The sequence below is a fragment of the Drosophila hydei genome, unplaced genomic scaffold (assembly GCF_003285905.1).
Source record: "Drosophila hydei strain 15085-1641.00,03,60 unplaced genomic scaffold, DhydRS2 tig00008134-arrow-pilon, whole genome shotgun sequence".
Lineage (NCBI taxonomy): Eukaryota > Metazoa > Arthropoda > Insecta > Diptera > Drosophilidae > Drosophila > Drosophila hydei.
The window spans coordinates 2,065,847-2,089,943 of record NW_022045843.1 but is presented as its reverse complement, the minus strand read 5'-3'; the positions used below and the strand labels follow the sequence as shown (position 1 = coordinate 2,089,943).

Genomic DNA, 24,097 nt, shown 5'->3' with positions numbered 1-24,097 from the left:
GTATGCTGATGCCGCCTCTAGCGCAGCGGCACAAATCAATGACGATAGTTATGACTCTGAAGCCCTCAATTTTTTAGGAGCAAATCCCTGCTACCCGTCATCAGACGAAGAGTAGCAGGGACTGACATGCGATTCCTCATAGACACGGGCGCGGCCAAGAATTTCATTCGGCCACACGAGGGGTTGAAAGGCGTCCGCTCGGTAGAGTCCCCCTTTAAAATTCATTCCATTCACGGCGAGACACAAATCACACACAAATGCTTTGTTTCAATGTTTGGGTTAAAGGCAACCTTTTTTATTCTGCCGGACTTATCAACTTTTGATGGGATTGTAGGCCTTGACCTGCTAAAGCAGGCAGCTGCTTCGCTTTGTCTAGCTTCAGGACAACTTAAGTGGGGTACGGAGGTCGAACAAATCACCTTCCACACGTGCAAAAATGTAAATTTCACGAATGTAGACTGTGCAGAGGCATCCCCTTTAGCTAGAAGTTCTTTTTTGAAAATGCTAAAAGCTAGACAAAAGGCCTTTGCGGACCCAGACGAGGCGTTGCCGTATAACACATCAGTCGTGGCTACCATTAGGACCACAGATGAGCAACCGATCTATGCCAAGCTTTACCCATATCCAATGGGAGCAGCTGATTTCGTTAACAAAGAAATCAAAGATCTGCTAAAAAATGATATAATTCAAAAGTCCGTCTCTCCCTACAATAACCCAATATGGGTAGTAGACAAGAAGGGTACTGATGAAGCAGGCAATAGGAAAATGAGGTTGGTAATGGACTTTCGTAAACTTAACGAAAGAACCGTGCCTGACAAATACCCTATACCAAATATATCAATGATATTGGGGAATTTGGGAAGAGCCAAATTCTTTTCAACATTAGACCTCAAGTCTGGATATCACCAGATCATACTCGCTGAACGCGACCGTGAAAAAACCGCTTTCTCTGTGAACGGGGGGAAATACGAGTTCAAAAGACTCCCCTTTGGATTAAAGAATGCAGCAAGCATCTTCCAAAGAACCATCGACGACATACTGCGAGAGCAGATTGGCAAATTCTGCTATGTTTATGTCGATGACGTAATCATCTTTTCAGAAGATGAGGAATCCCACATTAAACACGTGGATTGGGTCCTAAAAAGCTTATTTGAAGCAAACATGAGGGTCTCCGTCGAAAAATCACGTTTTTTTAAGAAAAGCGTGAACTTTCTTGGTTTCATAGTCACCAGCACTGGCGCCACGACGGATCCCGAAAAGGTTAGGGCAATACAAGAGTATCCAGAACCTAAAACACTGTTCGAGGTCAGATCATTTCTAGGCCTCGCAAGTTATTACAGATGTTTCATTAGGGACTTCGCCGCTATAGCAAGACCCATCTCGAATATCTTGAAGGGTGAAAATGGAACAGTCAGTAAACATAGGTCCAGAAATATAAAAGTTCAATTCTCTGAAGTGCAGCAAAGGGCGTTTCAGAAATTGCGCGATATTTTGTCATCCGAGAATGTAATGCTTAGGTACCCCGATTTTAAGAAGCCATTCGATCTAACGACCGATGCTTCGGCTCACGGCATAGGTGCAGTTTTGTCACAAGAGGGTCGTCCTATAACAATGATTTCAAGAACATTGAAGGACAGCGAGGTTAACTATGCAACAAATGAGAGAGAGTTATTGGCCATCGTATGGTCACTTGCCAAGTTAAGGCACTATTTGTATGGGGTGAAAGACATTAATGTCTTCACTGACCATCAACCCTTGACCTTCGCAGTTTCGGAATCCAATCCAAATGCGAAGATCAAAAGGTGGAAAGCGCGCATTGACGAGTCTAATGCACGTATCTTCTATAAACCTGGCAAGGACAATCTGGTTGCGGATGCCTTGTCAAGACAACAGCTCAACGCTGTAAATGAACAAGAGATTGAGTCCTGCGCAGCAACGATCCACAGTGAGGTATCACTTACCAACACCATCGAGACAACAGATAAGCCCTTGAACTGTTTTCAAAACCAAATAGTTATAGAAGAGGCGCGTTTCCCCTTAAAACGAAGTTTTATTCTTTTTGGAAATAAGAAACGCCACTTGGTCAACTATACTTGCGTCGAATCGCTGCTAGACGAGCTCGAAGATGTAGTTTCACCCAAATGCGTGAATGCTCTCCACTGTAATTTACACACGCTTGCAATGATACAAGATACATTGGTTCGAAGATACCCGGCCACAAAGTTCTGGCACTGCAAAAATCGCGTAGTGGACGTATTGGCAGTTGGAGAAAGAAGGGAAATTCTCACGGCCGAACATAATAGGGCCCATAGGGCTGCACAAGAGAATATTAAGCAGGTACTCTCGGAGTACTACTTTCCAAAGATGGCAAAAATAGCCAATGAGATAGTACTAAATTGCAAAACATGTGCTAGGGCTAAATACGATAGACACCCCAAAAAACAAGAGATTGGGGAAACTCCGATACCCTCACATGTAGGAGAGATGTTACACATAGACATTTTCTCCACTGACAGGAAATACTTTCTCACTTGCATCGACAAGTTCTCTAAGTTTGCTATTGTCCAACCGGTCCCTTCAAGAACCATCGTGGATCTGAAGCCAGCGTTAATGCAGCTGATGAATTTTTATCCAAAAGCCAGATCCATCTACTGTGACAATGAACCGTCATTGAACTCAGAGACCATCGTGACTATGCTCGCAAACAACTATGGGGTCAGCATTTCAAATGCACCACCATTGCATAGCATCTCGAATGGACAGGTTGAGCGCTTTCACAGCACTCTCTTGGAGCTAGCCAGATGCCTAAAGATCGATAAGGGCATAAGTGACACGGTAGAAGTCATTTTACTGGCTACAACTGAGTACAATAAGTCGATCCATTCGGTCATCGACCAGAGACCAGTTGATGTGGTTCAGGCTCAACCAGATGAGCCACAAGAGAAAATACAAGAAAAGATCAGAAACGCTCAGATGACGCTTAGAGCTAGGGAGAACGCAAATCGGCAGAATAGGGTCTTTGACGTTGGTGACAAAGTTTTGGTCAAGTCCAACCGACGACTCGGAAACAAACTCACACCTTTATGTGATGAGAAGGCCGTGGATGCAGACCTGGGGACCGAGGTCCTCATTAGAGGGAGGGTGGTCCACAAGGACAACCTAAGATGACTCTTGTTTTTTTTTATTTTTAAGCCACTAGGCAAACTTGTATAAGTTAGATATAGTTTTTCAATTTACTTTTAGCCACTTGGCATAGTTTTTATTTTTGGTGGTGGGCAAACCTTTTAAAAAAAAAAAGGTTGCTAAAAAGAAAGGAAACAACCTTATTTCACAGGTTGGGATCCATAGTACTCCTTTTCTTATCAGTGGCTTCGGCACATGTCACCGACTACTCGCGTGCCAAGTACATTCCCATCATCGACGGCGAAATCTTGATATGGGAAGAATACGCCTACGTTAGGCACTCGGCAAACCTCTCAGAATACGTGCGAATTGTGGAAGAAACGGTCAAATTAATTGACATGTTCCCGCTATCCCACATGAAAAAACTTCTGAGTGTGGACACGGTACATCTACAAGACCTATTGGAGGCGTTAGGCACGCATCATAGAGTCGCCAGAAGTTTAGATTTCCTAGGGTCCATACTGAAGGTTGTGGCGGGTACACCTGATGCCAGGGATTTAGAGCAGACTAGATTTACTGAAAGGCAGCTAGTAAATGCCAACAATAGACAGATAGAAATAAACACTAGAGTTCAAGACCAGCTTAACCAGTTGACATTCACTGTCAATAAGATTCTCAAGATAGCCAAAAACTCACAAGTTGACACTAGCCATTTATTCGAGACACTATTGTCTAGAAATAGAATGCTGGTAATGGAGTTGCAAAATTTAATGCTTGCTATTACTCTTGCAAAGGCTAACATTGTTAGCCCAAACATTTTGGACCACTCAGATTTGAAATCAATTTGGCTAGAGGAACCCACCAACACTCCCATAGGAGATCTTATGTCCGTTGCGTCCGTAAAAGTCCTTCAATCCACTAACACTATACATTTTATAATTAAATTCCCAAAGATTAAACAAGCTTGCAGAAAAATTACGATTTATCCTGTCATTCACAAGAATTTCATATTGCGATTGCCTGACAACGTCATAGCCGAATGCGATGGAAAAACCCACACACTGCAGAGTTGCACCGCTTCACCTGGAGCCACCTTTTGTCGTCTGGCATTAGAGAGTTCATGTGCCAAAGAGCTCCATGCAGGTGGCACGGCACACTGTGAAATCCAGCCGAGCAACCTGGAAATAATCACCCACGTAGATGATGGAATCATCATTCTTAACGACGGGTTCGCAAGGATCCAGGTGGATAACGGCACTGAAATCCAAGTACACGGCACGCATCTCATTACGTTCGGGGACCGAGTCGCGATCAACGGGACTCTGTTTTACAACCACAACAACGTACGCAATAGAGTCCCGGGCATTGCCAACTCTCCCTTGCTGAACATCACTGCCAGCCAAGATGTCCTCAGCCTCCCTTATCTTCATCGTTTAAATGAACGTAATTTGGAGGAGATACAGCAATTCAAGAAAGACGCCGGAACTGATCAAGCTTATCGTGTGGCATTCATCATTGGAGCTATATGCTGTGCTTTAATCTACATTGGCCTCACCCTTTGGCGGTTCATCGACGCAAGGAAGTCTGCGAAGCAATTACGAGAAGTCGTCGCCGGAATTGGGTCGGCCGAGGGCGGCCTTACACTTGAAGGGGGAGTAGTTAACACATAACATTTAATATAGGGTATTTCATAAGTTTATAATCAACCCTCGCTATCGCGTGTTTCGTAAGTTAAGAAACAGCCCTCGCAATTGCGACACTGCATACTTTGTATCAGCGCGCTATAACTGCAATGGTCAGCGGCGGTAACCAGATACTTTTGTTTACTGCAAGAGTTTCCGTTATTGCCTAAGATTGCTGAGTCGGCTTGCCGACCATGACATTGTGGTGTGATGCGAGTTTTGGCTTAGCTTAAGTGAAATATTCTATGTAGCTAAAAATCAGTTTTGCATTGAAGTTTGAAGAATAAACCCGCACTACTCCGGCACACCGCCGTAATCAAATTGTTATATTTCTGATCATTGCTGAGCCACAAGGCCAGTTAATAGAAAAGGGGGTGAAGTCAAACCCTCCAACATAATCATCATAAGAAGATTATAATTACCCGACCAACGCTGGACCTGCCACCGACGCCTAGCTCATCGCTGGACCAGCAACTTATTGATTAAGACTATAAATACCCGATCAACGCTGGACCTGCCACCGACGCCTAGTTCATCGCTGGACCAGCAACATATTAATTTATATACGAGTATGCTCTTAAGATTCATGCCTTTAATATTTAATTTGAATCATACGAAGTTTGGTCCCTTGGCTCGAGCGATTTTCAAACATTTCGCAAATCAAAAATAAATTTTTAAATCATTTTCCAGCTAGTTTCGAATGGAATTCCTCTTCACCAAGTCCACTTTAAAGTTAAAGCCCCAAAAACTTGCCAGCCGCAAAAACTTTGTGGCAACTAAGCTAACTTTTCAGCGAAATGTCTCCGGTGATGGCTTAGAACTCAAGATTGATTTGGCAACTGAAATTTCTTATTGATTTGATCGAAATTGGAATTTCAGGGCACAAAGAGAAAAGAAAACACTAAAGAAATTTTGAATATTGTATATTTGTTTTTACACATTTAGAAATAACACTTTGAGAGTAGTTCAAGAAGTCCGTTCTCTCAATATGCTCAGTATATATATATATAAGATTTAGTATATATATATCAGATTTGATTCATATATATTGCGTTAATAAATAGTCGTATCATCTATAAGAAATGTTCTTTTCGCATTAGCAAAGCGAACTTTTGTAGTCAACATTAAATTGCTTTAGTTTTCAATATTTTCAGGGACACACACGCACTCACACTCACACTCACACACACACATGCACTTATATTAATAAAAAATAAAATAGAAATTGTTAGAATTATTCTTTTTGTGGCTTATCAACAAAATGTTCTCAAGCGCAACGTTATTTATTTTGATTAATTAATACAAAAGCATTTTGCAAATAACAAATAGTGGGCGAGTGTGTGTGTGTGCGTGTGTGGGTGTTTAATTATATCTCTTTATGCAATCAGCAGTGAAATGTACAACAAAAATGTTCAAATCAAATCAAATTGAATTGCAAATTAAAAATCCATTTGAAATGTTGAAAACAAAAAAGAAACAAAAACTTAAACAAATAATCGACACAATGTCAATTGTCCTTGGCGAAGGCAATGTCCTGCGGAGATATCAAAATTAAAATAAAAAGACTATTTTATCAAAATTAAAATTAAGATAAAATAGAAAACATATAAATATACATACAGCGCACAGAAATTGGCTTCAAATATGCAAATTTTTTTTCATTTTCATTTTATTAATTTTTTTTCTGTTTCCTGTTGAAGCGACTAGCTATAATATAATATGTATTTGTTGCATATTGTTGTTGTTGTTTATTTAAAGTTTATTTATTTTATTATTGCAAACGAAAGGAAAACAAGTTTTTTTAACTGCAGCTAATTAAAAAGTGAGCTGAACCTCGCGATCCGTTGCCATGGCTAACAAACATTATTTCTGTAGTTAAAAACAAACAAAAAAATAATAAAAAAAATCACTAAGTAACACAGTTTTTTCACTTTTTTTTACCGTACCAAAAATCAGAAAGTTTGTCTAGATACACGCGCACACAGACGCACGCACACCCCCGCTTTCGCTCGCACACACACACACACACACACGCGCCCAGACACGCTTACTCATGGAGTAACATTCGCTCAGCATGCTCTAGACATAAGTACACCCGGCAAATTATCTAAAATTTCCTAGCTCTTTTATATGTTCGCTTAACATCTGGCTTTTTGTTGTTGGTTTCCGTTTAAATTTGGGGCTAACCCCTTCAATGCCCGCCCGCTCGGCCCACCAAATGTCCTGTGGGCTTTGTGTCTTCTTACTCAGTTGTGGGCTGTTGTTGCGGCTTCTGCTGCTGTTGTCACTTGGTTTGATGTATGCGGTAGAGTTTTCATCAGCTTAGCAGGCAGCACCTCCAGCGCCTCCTCCTCCTCCTGCTGCTGCTGCTGCTGCTGCATGTGGTTTGTTGCGTTGTAATTTGCTGTTGACGTGAAGCTGTCGCCTTCTATAAAATCAACTGTTTGCCTGCCATCCATCATTGTGCTTGGATTGGCCCAAGCTGCTGCTGCTGCTGCTTGGACGTCTGCTCCGGCTTGTTTTGACGTGAAGGCGACTGCTTCTTCTCCTGCTGCTGGTTTGTTCTGCCTCGGCTGGTCAGTTGAACTGCTTTCCTTTTCACCTGATGACGACGGCGTCTGCTGCGCTCTTTGAGCTGGCAAATTATTTGCTAATTGCTTTCCCAATGTGGGCAGCAGCTGAGGCTGTAACTCAGTCAGGCTTTCCATTGCTGCTGTTGTTGTTGCTGTTGCTGTTGTTGCTGCTATTGCTGTTGCTGTTGCTGTTGCTGTAGTAGTTTCAAGCGTATCCGGCATATTTATAATATCCGCTGCAGCGGAATTTAGATTTTTCAACATCTTAGACACGCCTGCCTGCCCTAGATCGAAACCCTGCTCCGAATGCTGCTTGGCCTGAGCTGTTTCCGCTGTTGCCCCAGCTACAGCTAATGTTTCTGCCTCAGCTGCTGCCGTCTCCCGCACGGTTACTCCTGCATCATTGATGCTGTTTGCTGCTGCCGGCGCTTGGTCTCGTCCTTGTCCATGATTTGATTCGACATCTAAAATATGCAAAGAATGGCAAAGTTAGCAATGAAATAAAGTGAAAATAAAACAGGAAATGACAGGCGCGTTACAATTTACAAAACATTCGTTTCACTGAATACTTTTCTTCTTCCATTTCTTTCTATTTCGCCAGCGAATTGAGAAATAATTTCATATTATTGTAAACACATAAAGAAGGTAGCGAGGGAGAGCTGGGCACATGGGTCGACTGGTCGGCTGGGCAGCGCACACACTCGCTTCGCATTTATATTTTATATCGTTAATATTGACTACGTTTTATGTTCGAGTGCGACGCCTCTTTGACATTTATTGCCACTCCTTTTTATACCGACAACGAATAAACAACCTTGCCAAATTGGGTATAATCCAGTTGGGCACTCACTATGAAATGCTGAATATAAATATTCTAGACGAACAATAGTGCATATTAGGCTTGAGTTCTTGGCAAGTTTCGTTGCTTTACTCTACTTTAGATTATAGATGAAATATTCAAAATTATAGATTATAGATTAAAGATTATAAATAATAAATGATAAATGATATATTATAGATTATAGAATATAGATTATAGATTATAAATAATAAATGATAAATGATATATTATAGATTATAGAATATATATTATAGATTATAAATAATAAATGATAAGTGATTGATTATAATTTACTGATTTTAGATTTTAAATAAAAAATTCAAGATTGAAGATTATTGATTATAGATTTAAGATAAAGTTTTCTTGATTATAGATTACAGATTCTAGATTAAAGATACTAGATTCTAGATTCTAGATTAAAGATATATTATTTTAGATAGAAATTATATAAATATAACATATATTATTATTATATTATTTATTATAAATACTTTAATTTAAAATACTTAAAATTTGCATCTAGACTCTTATAGTCATTCTTCTTCTTTGTTTAATAATCTAATTTATTTAATTGCTCTGAAATAAAATGGTTTTCTTTTCTCTGCTGTCTTGATACTCCATTCTTGCAGACCTTTAAATAAGATTAAGATTAGCTAACTCCGCCTTACTAAACTCTAAGCTAACTAACTTAAATTTATCAGAAATTGCGTATAAATTTATATTTTAGCTATATTAACACCATTAGTTCCCATTTAAGTTTATGAAAATCGCATAGAAAGGCTATATTTTTGTACATAATAATAATAATAATTATAATAATATATAATATTAATAATAATAATAATAATAATAAAATAATAATAATAATAATAATAATAATAATAATAATAAAATAATAATAATAATAGTAATAACAATAATAATAATAAAAAATTTGCTTGAGAGCTGCGAAAGTAAAGTCTTAAAAGTCCAATAAATACCATCAAAATGATACGCATTAAAAGCTTTACCAAAATCATATAGCTACAGTGAAGCCTCAAATTTACTTGCGTAACTCTCAACCCAAACTATTAATAGGTGTGCCCCATGGACTACATATGAACTAACGCATCTATTTCGCTCTGGGAGGAAAAAACGTTTCTTTGAATTCACATAAACACTAGTTTCCAATATTATTACAATATTAGAACATGTATAGAGGAAGTGTATACAAATTACAAAATCACAAACAGGAAAAAGGATTTTTTTCTAAATTTTAAGAAAGCTTTCCAAAAGTTTAACTAGATTTTGCGCATCTCCTGGAGTCAAAGACCGATAATCGTATCACGGGGTATTTGAGCAGCCGCAAGGACCCGTCTTGGTGCGGCTTCAGCTTGTTTGCCCACACACGAGACTATCAGAGATTTGTGTACGTTTATTTTGCGGGAGGGTTTTTTTTTGTGTTCTTTCGGTTTGCCACGCTTTCATTTTGCTTGTTTTCTGTTGTTTGGTGACTGCGTTTTCGAGTGCAGTTGAAACGAAATATTTAAATTTATCTTCCGACTGATTGCACACACGATGGGGCAGAGCGTCACAGTTATTTGTGGCCTTAGATTGTTGGCCGAAAAGCGAGTTAAAGCCGGACGCCAATTGAGTGCATTGGAGTGAACAAAACTGGGCACAACTAGTGTCCAGTCATTTACTTAGTTACCTTCGGTTGTTGCCGCTGCTGCGACGGCGGCTGTTGCTGCTGCTGCGGCTGCTGTTGCTGCTGCCTGGGCTGCTGCCTGTGCTGCTGCTGTGGCAGCCACTGCGGCAGCATTGGCTGCTGCTACGGCCGCTGCCGCACGCGTCTGCAGTCCAGGTATATCGGCCATATTGATGCGCTGCAGCCGGACATGCATCATCTGTCCATGACCATGGCCGCGGCCAAGGAATACCCGTCGTTCTGTGGCAAACTGGGCGCGTCCGTGCAACCAGTGCCCCACCAATGGCAGCCGTCTCAAATTACCCAAAGCATTTGCCAGCGCAGCGCTGGGATTGTTGTGTGCGGCTCGTGCAGCATCGCCGCCGCCACCAGCTGCTGCCCCTCCTGCTCCAACTGCTCCATTTGCTGCTGCCTGGCCCTGACGCTGGGCAGCCAATTGTCTATACAGTCGCATCACAATGACACGGGCACGTTGCAGCGCCGCCTGTTGACCAGCTACAGCTGGCGCTGGAGCAGCGCCGCCATTACCGCCCCCACCGCCGCCGGCAGCGGCGGCAGCAGCAGCTGCCGCATTTGCTTGATTTCGCGTGATGAAGAAGACATGACGCTGTGCCATAATGGCGGGCAGCTCGTACCGATGAAAGAAGAATACCATGGAGTGCTGTGCAGGAAGAGATAGAGAGAGAGCGAGTGAGATAGAGCGCACATAGTCAGACAGAGCGAGAGAGACAGAGCCTGAGAGAGACTGCGTTATGCAATGGAGCTCAGTCCTCTTGTCAGGCACGTGACGGGATGCTGTCTACACGTGAGTCCGCATTCAAATAGAGACAGCCAGACACGCAGACAGTCGGACAACAGACAGTTGAACAATAATGCGCTGGGTAATTTGTCATGCAGCTGACAGGCAGCGCTTGGCTCCAGTTGCGTAAGAATTTGTTTTTGTTTGCCTCGCATAGTTACCTACCTGAATGAAGAGATACGACGAGAGCAGGGCCAGGCTACGATATTGTCCACTGAAGCGATAGTGATACGCATAGAAGGCATAATGATATAGGTAGAAGAATCTGTAAGCAAACAAACAAATAAACAAACAAGCAAACATTCCATTTCAGTTAATACAACAGCCACTTCGTCCGGTTCCTCCTCTTCCTTGGATTGTCGTAACCCTTGTCAAAAAATATAGATACACTTGGGTCTAGGCCGCGATTACCATTCAATAATATCGCATTTAACATTGCTCAAATAAAAAGCAACAAATTATTGTTTTGTTGCTTCAATGCTGTTTACCTACCGCCTCTGTCTGCCTGTCGGCTGGCTTGGCCAAATGCCAACTAAGCTGAGTGAAGAAATGGGTCAGATAAGACGGACAGACAGACGCAAGAACTGTCCTGTAGCAACAACAGTTGGAAAGCGGCGCAGGCATGACATAAGTAACGCCTTCAACTGACAACAATAACACTTACAACAATTGATATAAACGGCCGATTGCCGCACCAGCTTGCCCGACGCTCAGATATCCTGCTTTTAGTTAGTTCATAGTCAAGCTAAGTGTGTCAGTTGGTTGAGTTAGAAGAGAAGTAGCTAAAGATATGTTTAGATATATAGAAAATTTCTAAAGCTCATTAAGACTCTGCAGATTCACATTCAGAAGATGCTAAGCCCTGTGCTTCAGTTATTGCCTGTATTTTGGTTTCTTTTCATAGTTTGAGCATGTCTTAAGTCTTTTCTGTAACTGCGTAACCTTGAATGTCCTTCATCTGCAACTTCTTTAAATGTTTCTTTCTGTCTTCTCTTTTTTATTTAACTTTTCTCTACTTCTGCCCGCTTTTCTCTAGCGCATTCCGCTTGCCTCTAGTGTTTCTCCAACTTCTGTCAAAGGCTTGCCGATCGTCTCTTATCCTTCTCGCTGCTCTTTAAGGATTATCTCTTCTCTCAAGTGGCTCTCGCCTTACTCTAGTGCTTTCTGAGTCTATGTGCCGCTTCACACTTCTTTGTACTGCTTCCCGCTTCTCTCTAGTGCTGCCTGCTTCTCTCCAGTTCCTCTCGCTTCTCTCTTCCAACGCTTCCCACTTTAATTTGTTATTTGCTGCGCGTTTGAGGCGCTTCTCTTCTATACAAAACTTAAGTGTAATAATTTGTTTGGGCTGTTGCTGTTTTAAGGTTTCTCTCGACTTCTTTGTCATTGCCATTGTCTCTATGCTGCTCTTCGAGCTATGTTTAGACTTAGCTTAAGACTTGACGTAACAATTGTCTCTGGCATATGCCGACTAAATATATAATTGATATATATGTATACCTAATGACAATTGTTATATTTATAGGGTATATCAACAATGGCGAGGACACTCAAGAGGATTTAATAATATAAATAATTGCTGGCGTTGTGTTAGTTGAATTGTTGTTATGCAAGCCAAAGACAACAAATAACAAACACAATGAACGACTGGCAAAATGATAAGGAGCAGGAGGTGGACTGGACGGGAGGAAGCAGCCAGAACAAAGCCATAACCATAAGCAGCGCCAGCAACAGCTACACAGAGTCGTCAAGAGTGTCCGGCGGAATTCAACTTTAATTTATTTTTACAATGCCGCTGGACATTGCGACATTGGGTGTGGGCGTGGGCGAGGGCATGGCCATGATTGAGTTATGTTATTGAATTTAATTTGAGTTGATTGTGCACACACATACACACAAACAGAAATAGACAGGGAGAACGAACATCACAATCGACAGCGACAAATGAAGACACACGACACTTATTTGGCTCGTAAGCCTTTCCAGAGGGCGGCAGTTGGCCTCATGTGGCAGGCGGCAGGCGGCATGCGGCATGCGACATGTGGCGGCATTATAGACACATCGTGCCAAACACTTTGCACCACCAGCCGAACACATTTCGCAACCCACAGCAAGTGAGAGGACATTAAGCACTGGAAAATACCCTGAGATTCTAATCTATAAATTCGGCAGATCATTTTATGATAATGCCAAAAAACTTGATACAATATTTGACTTCTTCAATAAGTGGAATAATATTGATAAGTATATTATATATGAGAATCTGAATACCTAGTTTAATGCCTATAACGTGTATAGTTCTTGAGTTAATTATAATATATTTAAATTATAAGCCAAGTATATAAGAAAAGAGGAAGATCTTTAATCTTTATATACACCAATGATGAGCTACATACAAAATTGATTATATGTAATTACTAGTTCTTGAGATATGCACAAAAAACCAAGCCCTTAAATATCTCTTAACTATATTTAAGAAGTGAAATATTCTAGATCTATATACACTCTCTAAGTAAGCATAAACAAATTTTGATAGCTCTAGCGCACATAGTCCTTGAGCTATGCTCGATTTAAGCTCGATCAGAAATCCTTCAATACATTTAACTATTCGTCTCTGCGCTCTGTCGCCTGTCACATGCTTAAGCATAAAAGCAACTTGCACCTGTTTACCCATTGGCTGTGCGTTCAGGGTATGCCTGGCAAAAGAATAAAATCAACCCGAAGACACGTAGACAACACTTATCGCTTGTTCGTTTCCGTTTCATTCGCTTTCCTAATGTTGCGTAGCGTTGACAAGCGTCAAGCGGGCGGAACAGCCAGCTCCTTACCCATCCATCCGGCCCTGCTGCCACCTACCCCGCCTGCTGCCAGCTAGCGGCGTGTCGCAACGGATGTGCGCTGAGGAAGTGCTATTGGGATTCATATCCTTCGACGGAACGGAAATGAGGGCAAATGATGTTGCAGCAGCAGCGACAGACGTAAACTGGCTGGTAGAAAGGAGCAAGGGGCAAGCAGGGGGCAGGGGCAGGGTCGGGGCTTAGACACCGGTTAACAGCTCAACTGTTGCATGTGCGAATGTGGGCGCGTTGCATGCTTAAATAAGGAGACACCCCAAGCCAAACAAACTGCCAGACAGCCAGCAGCTAACAGGTGCGTCAGGGCAGGTGGACGCACACTGATCCGATCGGCGCTGTCAGAAGTGTTTATTTGCTGCCAGCAAACACACAAGCAATAGCAGACGAAGACGGCGATGAAGGCGAAGGCGGAGGCGAAGGCGAAGATGGAGTTGCAGCAGCTGCAAGGTGCAGCTGTTGCAAGAGTTGTATTCCACGTATAATGGGTAAAGTGCTCAATGAGCTTGCAAGCACTTGAGCTACACACACACACACACACACACACACACACGCACACACACACAGCATTTGCATATTGGTTAAATCGTTTGAGTGAAATGCCATATGAATATTACGATGTTGGCCAAGTGCGCTTGCCACATTAATCCAGACGATTTGGCTAAAGTGCAACGAGATATGCGCATACCTGTTGCTGCATTAATTGATTAGAATCGATTTGCATTAAACGCACTCTGAACAGGTAAGAACAAACACCTGTCACTTGACAAAGATAGCCTAATCTCTATGTTTCTGCTTCTATATATGGCTAAGTCTGCTCTCTGCTAGTTAAGTTAAGAGTTTTGTTAACTATATCGAAATCTGTTGTCTGCTGTGAAGTTATGTTGTCTAAAATCTCTAGAATTTCAATACGACCTAGAAGTGTTGAGCGTCCTAGTTACAAGTTATCTAACTTGGCCCAAACAACATGCATTTAGCCAATCAAATTGCTTGGACTCAGAATTTGATTAGCGTCAAAAATTTAGCGCTTTTTATGTATTTGAAAATATGGAAGTTTCACAATATTTTTATTACAAAGCGCATTTATGTACCTAAAATAAATGAATTAAATTGAATAATTAAGATTACACTCAGTTAACAGAGCTCAGAAGTTCATAGTCAGCATCTGCTCGACAAATTATATTTGATATCTGAACAAAATATAAACTGCTTGGTGATTTTGTAAAATTTATATATATGAAATATAAAAAAAAATCAAAATTGTAAAAACTTTAAATTAAACTAAATACAAAATTTACCCACTCCAAAGATATGAGATATATGTTTAAATAACTAAAACTCAATATTAATTTTCATGGAATTCAAGAAAAGCGCATTGATAAATGAAAATAAAAAAATAAATGATAAATTAAAAAATGATAAATGAAAGCTAAAGCTGAGCCACACTTTAGCATTTATCTACAACATTTGAAGTCTTTACTTATTACAGTCTTCTAAATCCGATACATTCAATGCATATAGACTAATGTGGGGCAGATCTAGCTCCGACTAATTCAGCTTATTAAAAATATATCTTGATCTGCCAAACAGTATTTATATATGCGCCTATGCCTGCTTTTTGTCTGCTCGCAGTCATAAGAAATATAATATATGCTGTCATAAGAAATGTAATAGCATTACTTGAGCTAGCTCATGTTATATTTCAATTAAACTCAATTTAAAAAAACTGAAACTCAATTTAAAAAATATAAATTTTAGGTAACAATTCGAGGCTTTTGAAGTTAAGCTATGCTAATACGTAAGAGAAAGTCTCTGTTAACAAAATGTTAAGTCAATGCAAATCGCTGTTATTAACAGACTATTCAATTATGTAAAGAAAATGTTTAGCTTAAAGCATTTTACTTTGATAAATAATAATAATAAACTGCTAAATATATTGAATGTCGTATATCTATGCATATAAATTATTACTTCATAAACATATTAGATTTAAATAAAAGTTAATTAAGGTAATATACATATAAATAAATATATATATATATAAATAAATGTAAATATAAAATATATATAAATAAATATGATATACATTTGAATTTGAGTTAGGTAATTTTAATTGATTCGACTAATTAAATGAATTCGATTCATTGCAATTTATTATATAAGCATTAATTCAATATTTGAATAGTAAACTCGACTCGTAATATGCCGATTGCTATGCCAAGCAAATGCTAAAATTGATTGAAATTTTTAGAAGTACAATCAAAAATGCCAATTAACGCAGATGCAAGCAGGCACTCAATACACATACACACGCACACACATATACGCACACACACGCACACAATTGTTGTAAAAACGTGACAAATATTAACGAATTTTCTGAAAAATCTGATTCACTTAATTGAAATATAACAAAGCTGAAGTACAATGGCATACAAATAATGGAGGTGTGTGCGAGTGTGTGTGAGTGTGTGTGCGAGTGTGTGCCCATTGATAAATGCGTGTAAACGATCCATTTTCATGCATAAATTGAAGCAGTCGCTGCTTCATGTTGCATAGAAGGGCACGTTGCGCATACGCCGCGTTTGACAAACAAACAAACAAAACAAAAGAGCGCAAAAAATGACAACAACTGAAAAAGAGGAGGAAAAACTGCAACAATAACAGCAACACTCAAAGCAAACAAGCTGAAACTATAACGCGTATAACAATGAAGCGATTTCGCCTCGTTACGAACACTCATCAGCTGCACCTTTGAACAACAAGAGCAGAGCACGGCCTGGTGGAGTGGCAGGGGTTGAGAGGCCAAAGGATATGCGTAGCAAGAGGCCAAGCCAGGCCAGGCCAGGGCAGGCCACTTCAGTGCCCCTGGCATTCGGTTCGAGGCGTTGGCTCGCGGACAAAAGTTATGGCAGCAAAACAAACTTGACGCAATTATACTTTGCGTAACATGATCTCAATCAACACGAAAAACAAGGACTGAACATAAGGTGAGAGGGGCCAAAAGGTAAGGTTAAGGGTGAAGTGAAGGTTTGAGGGGTGGGGCTACGCTGCCAATGGTTTCCAATGCCTTCAACGACGCTGACGTTGACGTTGACGTTCTGGCTAAATGCGCGCGAACAGGGTAAAAGGACGCCAAAGTAGGAAGCAGGCTCATTGGGTTTAACAAGCAAACAGATCCATATATACTTATGGCATAAATATGTACATATATAAATATATATATAGGTATAGATGTGTATGTGTGTGTGTGTGTGTATTTGTAAGTAGGTACGCATAACAAGCGTGTAAACAACAGCAAAAGGCGCGCCAAGTTGGAGCTGGAGCTAAGAGAGTGGGATGACGGTGTGTCCTTCGCAGCTACTTGAAACGCGCGACTGTTACAAATTTGTCCCGAACTCAGAACTCGAACGCGAACCCGAACCTGAACCCAGCCAAAAAGCAGCCCTTCTGCTGCTGCTGTCTTGTTACAATTTGCTCTTTGAAGCCGCCAATACCACGCAATTCTCTGAAGTCCGACCGTCCGTCTATCTGCCTGTCCGTCCATCCTTCGGTTCGTCTGTCCGTCAATCTGCGCAAGACGTCGCCTTCTGCCTTTTTTGTACACTTTTGCAGCTCATTTAATACGTGTCGTCTGCCCCGTGCCGTGGCAACCAGATTTAAGCACAAAAGCAGCATTACGCGGCACTGAAAGCCGCAGGGCAAAAGTCAGACCAGGGGGCGCGAAGACGGCTGGCTGGGCTCAAAGGTGGGCTGCCAAAGGGGTGCCAAATTATGCTCGTCTATATATTTTGGCGCCTGCTCGTTAAACGGCGATTAACAGAATTATTTTTAAGCGTGCCGCAAACGAGTTGCTTTGATGCCACTTTAAAGTCGCTGACGGTAGTCAATTAGGGCGTAAATACCTGATTTCCTACCCTAGTAGCGAGCAGCTGCCCGCAAGCTGTTGCGAGCTGTTGCATGCTGCTGCTGCTGCAACGCTTGCAACTCTCTAAGGCGGGCTAATTAACGCAGCTGGCGAATATCCTTAGCTTTAAAGCGAACTTCAATCGCAGCTAGCCGCAAACGGGCTACCAAATGGCAGCACAAACTGTAGCTGAGGCTTGCTTGAAGCTCCATGCAGCTCTCTCACTCTCTCACATAGGCATCACCCCAGCTCTCTCCCTTTTACGCTTTGCCATAACCCATAACCGCAGCAGCAAGAAGCAGGAAGTAAAAAGGCAAAAGGTCTAAAGTGGAAACCCCCTTCGATTGCTTCGGGCGGTCAATAACAGCAAAATTAAACCGTACCAAAGTACACACACACACAGAAGCAAACAAACAGGATGTGTGTGTGTGTGTGTGTGTGTGTGTGTGTGTGTGTGTGTGTGGGTACATGCATGATGAGCTCAGCCAATATGTTTTGACTTTTTACAAAATTAATTTTTACTTGTGCTACTGCCGACGAAGTGGGGGCGCGTGGGCGTGGCACAGGACAACAATCTGCATATGCCTCGACCGGGCTGCTTCAATGGATATCCTTTAGCTACTTTTAGCCTTTGCAAATGCATCTCATGTGTGCGCGTGTAGCTAATTCCCTGCCCTGCGACGAAAATGCGCATTTCAATAGCTAAACACATACACATAGATATGAATATGAATATGAATATATGTATATATATATATGTTACATATAAAATACTCAAGCAGCAAGAGCAGAGGGCCAAAACTTCTGCCTAATATCTAAACATCTCTGATTGCTTTGATTCCATGTAAAAGGCCCCCAAGGCAGACGGCGGAGCTGGGGCAAAGCGAATCTGAACGGCTGCTGAAATCGATATTATCTCGAAATGTAATTTAAATAATTCAGTACAGATTTTTCTACCTAATTATCCATTATTATCCACATTTAATTAGAAACACAAATGACAGCTGAATGTGGTAATCAAAGCCGCAGCTAAATCCAAAACCAAATCGAAATCGGAATCGAAAACGAAATCAAATGAAAACGAAATAATAAATTAATGAAATCTAATCGCTGAGCAGGAAAGGTTTAGAAGCAACAGCAAAAAAGTCAATTTAAAACTACAAATTTGACAATGTTGTCTGACTACGGAACAATAAAAGCTGTGGGCATCATTTGATTTTAGGTGAATCACATAGAAAGGCGATATTTAGAGAGTAGAGAGTAGAGAGTAGAGAGTAGAGAGTAGAGAGTAGAGAGTAGAGAGTAGAGAGTAGAGAGTAGAGAGTAGAGAGTAGAGAGTAGAGAGTAGAGAGTAGAGAGTAGAGAGTAGAGAGTAGAGAGTAGAGAGTAGAGAGTAGAGAGTAGAGAGTAGAGAGTAGAGAGTAGAGAGTAGAGAGTAGAGAGTAGAGAGTAGAGAGTAGAGAGTAGAGAGTAGAGAGTAGAGAGTAGAGAGTAGAGAGTAGAGAGTAGAGAGTAGAGAGTAGAGAGTAGAGAGTAGAGAGTAGAGAGTAGAGAGTAGAGAGTAGAGAGTAGAGAGTAGAGAGTAGAGAGTAGAGAGTAGAGAGTAGAGAGTAGAGAGTAGAGAGTAGAGAGTAGAGAGTAGAGAGTAGAGAGTAGAGAGTAGAGAGTAGAGAGTAGAGAGTAGAGAGTAGAGAGTAGAGAGTAGAGAGTAGAGAGTAGAGAGTAGAGAGAGAAGACCAGAAGAAGAGAGAGATAGGTTAGAGATACTATAACACGAATTTAGAGCGACAAGGTACAAGGAGACACAGACCAATGTTTGCTGTAGCTTCACATGGCAGATCCAAGGCAGATCCAAGGCAGATTCAAGACGAATCCAAGGCAGATTCAAGGCAGTTTCAAGGCAGTTTCAAGGCAGATTCAAGGCAGATCCAAGGCAGTTTCAAGGCAGTTTCAAGGACAAATTACCTTAGTTAAAGGTAAATGCACCAAGCGCTTCAAAGGTAAATATTAAAGCGCAATGCGAATAAGTTAATGATTTAATGTTACAGATAGCAAAGTGTAATTAGATATTTTTAAGAATATATATTTAAAGCAAGCTAAACGAGCAACAGTCACAATGCACAGGGAACAAAGAGTAGCGCAGGAGGAAAGTTAATACGCAGGTTAAACTGACTTTCTATATTAGCAAAGAATGGTGAGGGCGTAGGAAATACGAGCACTACGATATACGATATTCAATTATAGCTTAATGGACGTTTTCTCAGCGCAGTGCAAGGCCAACACCTGCAAGACGCTGCACGCGTCTGCTTGCATAGCTGGGATGGGGCTGAATGGGAAATCCTTGAAGCACGCTTAAACGCCGCAATAAACAGCTAATATTGGGCGCAACTGGGCGTGGCAGGGGCACATTTTGCGGCAATGAATGTTTAATGAATATAAATACGGCAGCTGCTCGGACCATGCTCCACATTGATGGCCTTTTAATTCAGGCGCAAATTACGCAAAATCAACACCAAAATTGTAGAACGAGACGAGGAGAGGAGCTCAGTGAATAGTGATTGGTAAATGCCAGCGCATGAATTTCTAATGGAGCTCCGCTCATAAACAGCAAGCGGCAAACAGGCTGACAGAGAGAGGGAGCGGGGGAGACACAGCGAGTCGAATAAAGGGAATAGTCGAGTGTCTTTTTGAATTATTGATGGACGGAATGTTTGAAAAATCTTGTTGCCGCCGCTGCTGGGGGGAGTGGACTGCGGACCCATAAGAGATTTTCCAAAATAATTTCCTAGCTGTTCGCCGCTCAATTATGCAAAGTGCGCGCAATAAACCGCAAAGTAGCCCGGCCCAACCACATTTCACGAAACCAGACGAGGCCAGAAAAAAAAGATTGATAAAATAAAATGAGACGAGCAAAGGGTGTAAACGGTTTTAGAGTTGAGTCCACTTTTCGCTGCTCGGCCCGATTGAGTTTTGTATGACGTGCGTGGTCATTAATGTTTATAGGAGCTGCCCGGCTGCACGGCTGCACGGCTGCCCACTTCTATACACTTTTTTCCGTAGGTTTTCACTTATTCCATTTTGTGTTCGCAGCTATTACAAACAAGTTTATTTAAATGTTTGCTAATGGCGCGGCCCAGTTGAGGTTTGGGGTCTGGGGTCTGGGGCCTTTGGTTTGGGTTTGGGGCTTGGGTTACGCTTGTTGACTTAAGTGATGAAATTCTGTGTTCTCTGTGTGTGCCGGCGGAGGGACTTTGGTGTTGTGTTGGTCGATTTGCTTTGGCCCCGGGGGAGGCTTGCGCAAGCCAAGTTAATTTTCAAATAACAACCAAACCAAACGAAACGAAACGCAACGCAACGAACGTTGAGTGTGAAATACGCCCTGGACATAGAGTGAAAAGAAAAGAAAATATGCGAACAAAACGAAATGAACTGTTAAGTGCTGAGGGGGATAGCTCAGCTCAGCTCAGCACACCGCAGCACAGCACAGCACAGCTCAGCTCAGTTCAGGTCAGGTTAGTCCGAAGCCAGCAGCCGGACATAGACCGGACAGCAAAGGATTGCGACTTAATGTAATTGAATTTGTCATTTGTTCTGGCGCACAGACGATTGCACAAACAACAAAAGAAAAAAAGAGGAGTATAATCAGAAAAACTGTTGCAGCAACAGCTGTCTGTCTCTCGGTCTACTACGCACCTGAGCCAATGGCGTTTCGTAATGCTCGTGTGACAGCAGATGGCATCAAATTGATCCGCGATCCAGACAATCAATATTATGTAGAAAGCAGTTGTTGTGTCATTGAAGAACTCCGACATAATCGCTTCCATGCCTGCGAAAATTCAACAGAAATTAGTTCAACAAAACGAACAGAGCATTTGCCAGGTATTTATGCACACCTACTAGCGCCAGTATGACCGTCAATAGGGGCGCGATGGGGAAACGTGCCGACACATTGTACTCCAGCATTTGCAGCAGATCTACTGCGAAAGTGAACAAATTTGTTTATATTAATCGTACAAGGAATTATTATCTAGCTACCTATAAACACAAAGATCTGATGATGCGAGTAGCGCAGCAGCATGGACACTGAAAACGTCTGCAAAGAGTTAACAATGTTAATATGCAAATACATATATATAGATAAGCATATCAGTGCGACGTACAAATAGCAGCATGACAATGAATGCGGCTGGATAGCTGCTCCAGGCAGCCCACCACATGGACACAAAGCGATAATGCTCGCCGGTGATCACGTTGCGCAGATAGCCCTTGTTGTCCTCCTTCTCGGCAACAGTGCGCACCGAAGCCATTAGCAAATCATCATAGCTAGCAATCGGAGAAAATAAGTTAATTAAAAGATTTCACTTCAGATCTGTTCAGAATTACCCCAGCAAACGCTTGAGCAGGTAGCGAGTCAGTCTATCCCCAAAGCAGGCATTTGTATTCGGATCCAGCTGCACAGTCAGCACGGGTATGTTCAATCTCTTGCGCGTGTCTGCCGACAGACGCAGGTGTCCATATTCCAGCGAATACTCAACTATGTATTGCTCATCTGCAAGACAATTATTATTGGATTATTTATGAAATACAGATTTAGATAGTTAATGCATCTACCATCATCGTCGTCAGCCTTGATCGGTATTGCGCTGGGATGATCGTAACTATCCAGTATATTGATGGCATCGAAATAATAGTACAAGCTCTCGTTGCCATAGGCGAAATTGGGACGCACCGGCAAGCCCAGTTTGCGCAATATCGTCTCGTAGCGCTTCAGCCTGTTGTGATTGTCCAGTGTTTGCGGTCCGACGCCGTAGTGGCTGCAAGTCAAACAGTCAGTGGGATTCAATCTGGTTATATTAGGGCATTTCTTACTAAGTATGCTTGAGTGCCAGCACCAGCTGCTGATCGGTTTTAATGCGCTGCCATATGGCGCGTTTCTCGGTCAAGTGTGGTATTATTTCCACTCGTATAACGCCATCGCGTGGCCAGTTCTGTACATCCTGCAGGCAGGTGCAGGGATTCTTTATAAATGCCGTATGTATGTACACCAAGGTGAAGAAGAACACCAAAGCCTTCAGCAGTAGCAAGAACTCAATTGCCAGTTGTACCTTGCTGCAATGGAGGAGAGTTTCTTCAATTATGCGGAATCTCAAGCTATAACTGTCATTTCACTTACCGCGGCACTAGCTCTGCATAGGTGGCCGCAACACGAAAGTAAATGGCATGAAAAAGGCGATCCCGCATGTTCATCATGTTATTCTATAAATTGTTAAAGATAAGTATTGTATGTGTGTGAGTGCGTGTGTGTGTCTCCGTTCTTACTTGGCCAACACCTCCTCCTACTCCTACACCGCCTGCTACCACGCCGCCAGCGAGCACACGATTGCGGCCGTTGATGTTATTGATTGCATTTGCTACAGCTATTTCGGCCGCATTTTCGGGCATGCCACCAGCATCGGCCATGGCTCAATACGCACCGAAGGTGATTTTCAATCGAGTTTCTAACAAGAAAACACTTCCGTGTATTTTAGGCGACCGTCTTCCGTAGTCAGTCGTCAGCCCCCCACCCCGAATTTGTCTTAAATTAATGTTTGTACAGCTGATGTTGTTGTTGTTTTTGTTGTTGTTGTTGATGTCGCTAATGATGGTGCTGTTGTTTCGATGGGTGTCTGTTGTGGCTGGTGACACCTGCGCTACAATTCAATCAGCTGCTGCAATCTAGTGCTTTGTTGAATTATTGAATAAAAAATATTTGTTTTATTATTTGCAACAATAAAAAAGTGAGTGGAACTGCTTACCATTATTGTGAGTTATATGTTGTTGTCAAAGTAAGGCTGCCAACTCGTTGCACTAGTCAGTCAAGTAACCGGTATTTAGTGACAAGTCACTAGCCATACAATAAAATAATTTATAACCAAATAAAATGAATTGCAGTTATATTAGGCACAAACACCTATCAATCTAATCAGAGCTTTTCGGCGTGAATTCAATACTTACGTTACGATACAATTCGTTGCCGCCATACAGCTTGTCAATACTGCCCAGGCTATAATGACGTCACACACAAAGTGGTGCTGCCAACCTATTTAATTAGGTCTATATTTTACAGCACTGTAAGCAGACTGCGCGCCAACTCGATTTGATTTAAATTTGAAAAGCAAACAATATTTTTAAGAATCGTTTTTCTTTTATATTTTTATTTTCTGCAAACCAATGTACGAAATTAAATATCTCAATGCTTCTCGTTCTTGCATATTATAAATAAGCTACATTGAATGTCGTTTAATTTAGTTTTACATTGATTGGTGGTTGTGATTTCTTTATTCATTTTACGCTTGTTTTCTTTTCGTTTTCACTATAGTTTCTCATTTATATATATATATATATATATATATTTCTGTATATATATACGCATATGTTTTTGTTTGTTTATATATATATATATATTTATCTTTATATATAGCTACGTATGTAGTTGTTATCATTAAGCTACAAAATCATATTCATAAGATGAATACAAACTTTTATCTTTTTGCTTTTATGTATTTGCAATTGTTTTGGTTGTTAGCATTTAAAAATTTCGCTATGGGATTGTTAAATTGCTTAAATTTGTTTTTCATGTTATCTTTTAGCTAGTTG

At 41.2% G+C, this 24,097-nt stretch overlaps 1 protein-coding gene across 2 annotated transcripts; it reads right to left on the bottom strand.

The window, feature by feature from the left end:
* Nucleotides 1-6,546: 6,546 nt before the first annotated feature.
* Nucleotides 6,547-23,581, bottom strand: LOC111594033 (membralin). Of its 2 annotated transcripts, XM_023307145.2 has the most exons (14): nucleotides 23,456-23,581; nucleotides 23,257-23,345; nucleotides 22,781-23,182; nucleotides 22,635-22,717; nucleotides 22,331-22,570; nucleotides 22,073-22,275; nucleotides 21,845-22,010; nucleotides 21,622-21,784; nucleotides 21,497-21,554; nucleotides 21,355-21,438; nucleotides 21,155-21,287; nucleotides 10,871-10,970; nucleotides 9,910-10,567; nucleotides 6,547-7,842 (listed from the first exon to the last, which is right to left on the bottom strand). In XM_023307145.2, the coding sequence occupies exons 3-14, from the start codon at nucleotides 22,919-22,921 to the stop codon at nucleotides 7,052-7,054; spliced, it is 2,820 nt and encodes a 939-aa protein (XP_023162913.2). In that variant the 5' UTR covers nucleotides 22,922-23,182; nucleotides 23,257-23,345; nucleotides 23,456-23,581; the 3' UTR covers nucleotides 6,547-7,051. The 2 variants fall into 2 exon arrangements, with proteins under 2 accessions (XP_023162913.2, XP_030081322.1); XM_030225462.1 differs by lacking the exon at nucleotides 6,547-7,842 and having other exon boundaries at nucleotides 9,490-10,567; nucleotides 21,355-21,435.
* Between the last annotated feature and the right edge of the window lie 516 nt (nucleotides 23,582-24,097).

Excerpts from the sequence above, each read along its gene's own strand:
- LOC111594033 (XM_023307145.2), bottom strand. The coding sequence starts at position 22,921 with ATGGCCGATGCTGGTGGCATGCCCGAAAATGCGGCCGAAATAGCTGTA. Across the intron at positions 22,571-22,634 it reads TATGCAGAGCTAGTGCCGCG|CAAGGTACAACTGGCAATTG; the intron begins GTAAGTGAAATG and ends CCTCCATTGCAG. Across the intron at positions 21,785-21,844 it reads CTGCTCAAGCGTTTGCTGGG|CTATGATGATTTGCTAATGG; the intron begins GTAATTCTGAAC and ends TCCGATTGCTAG.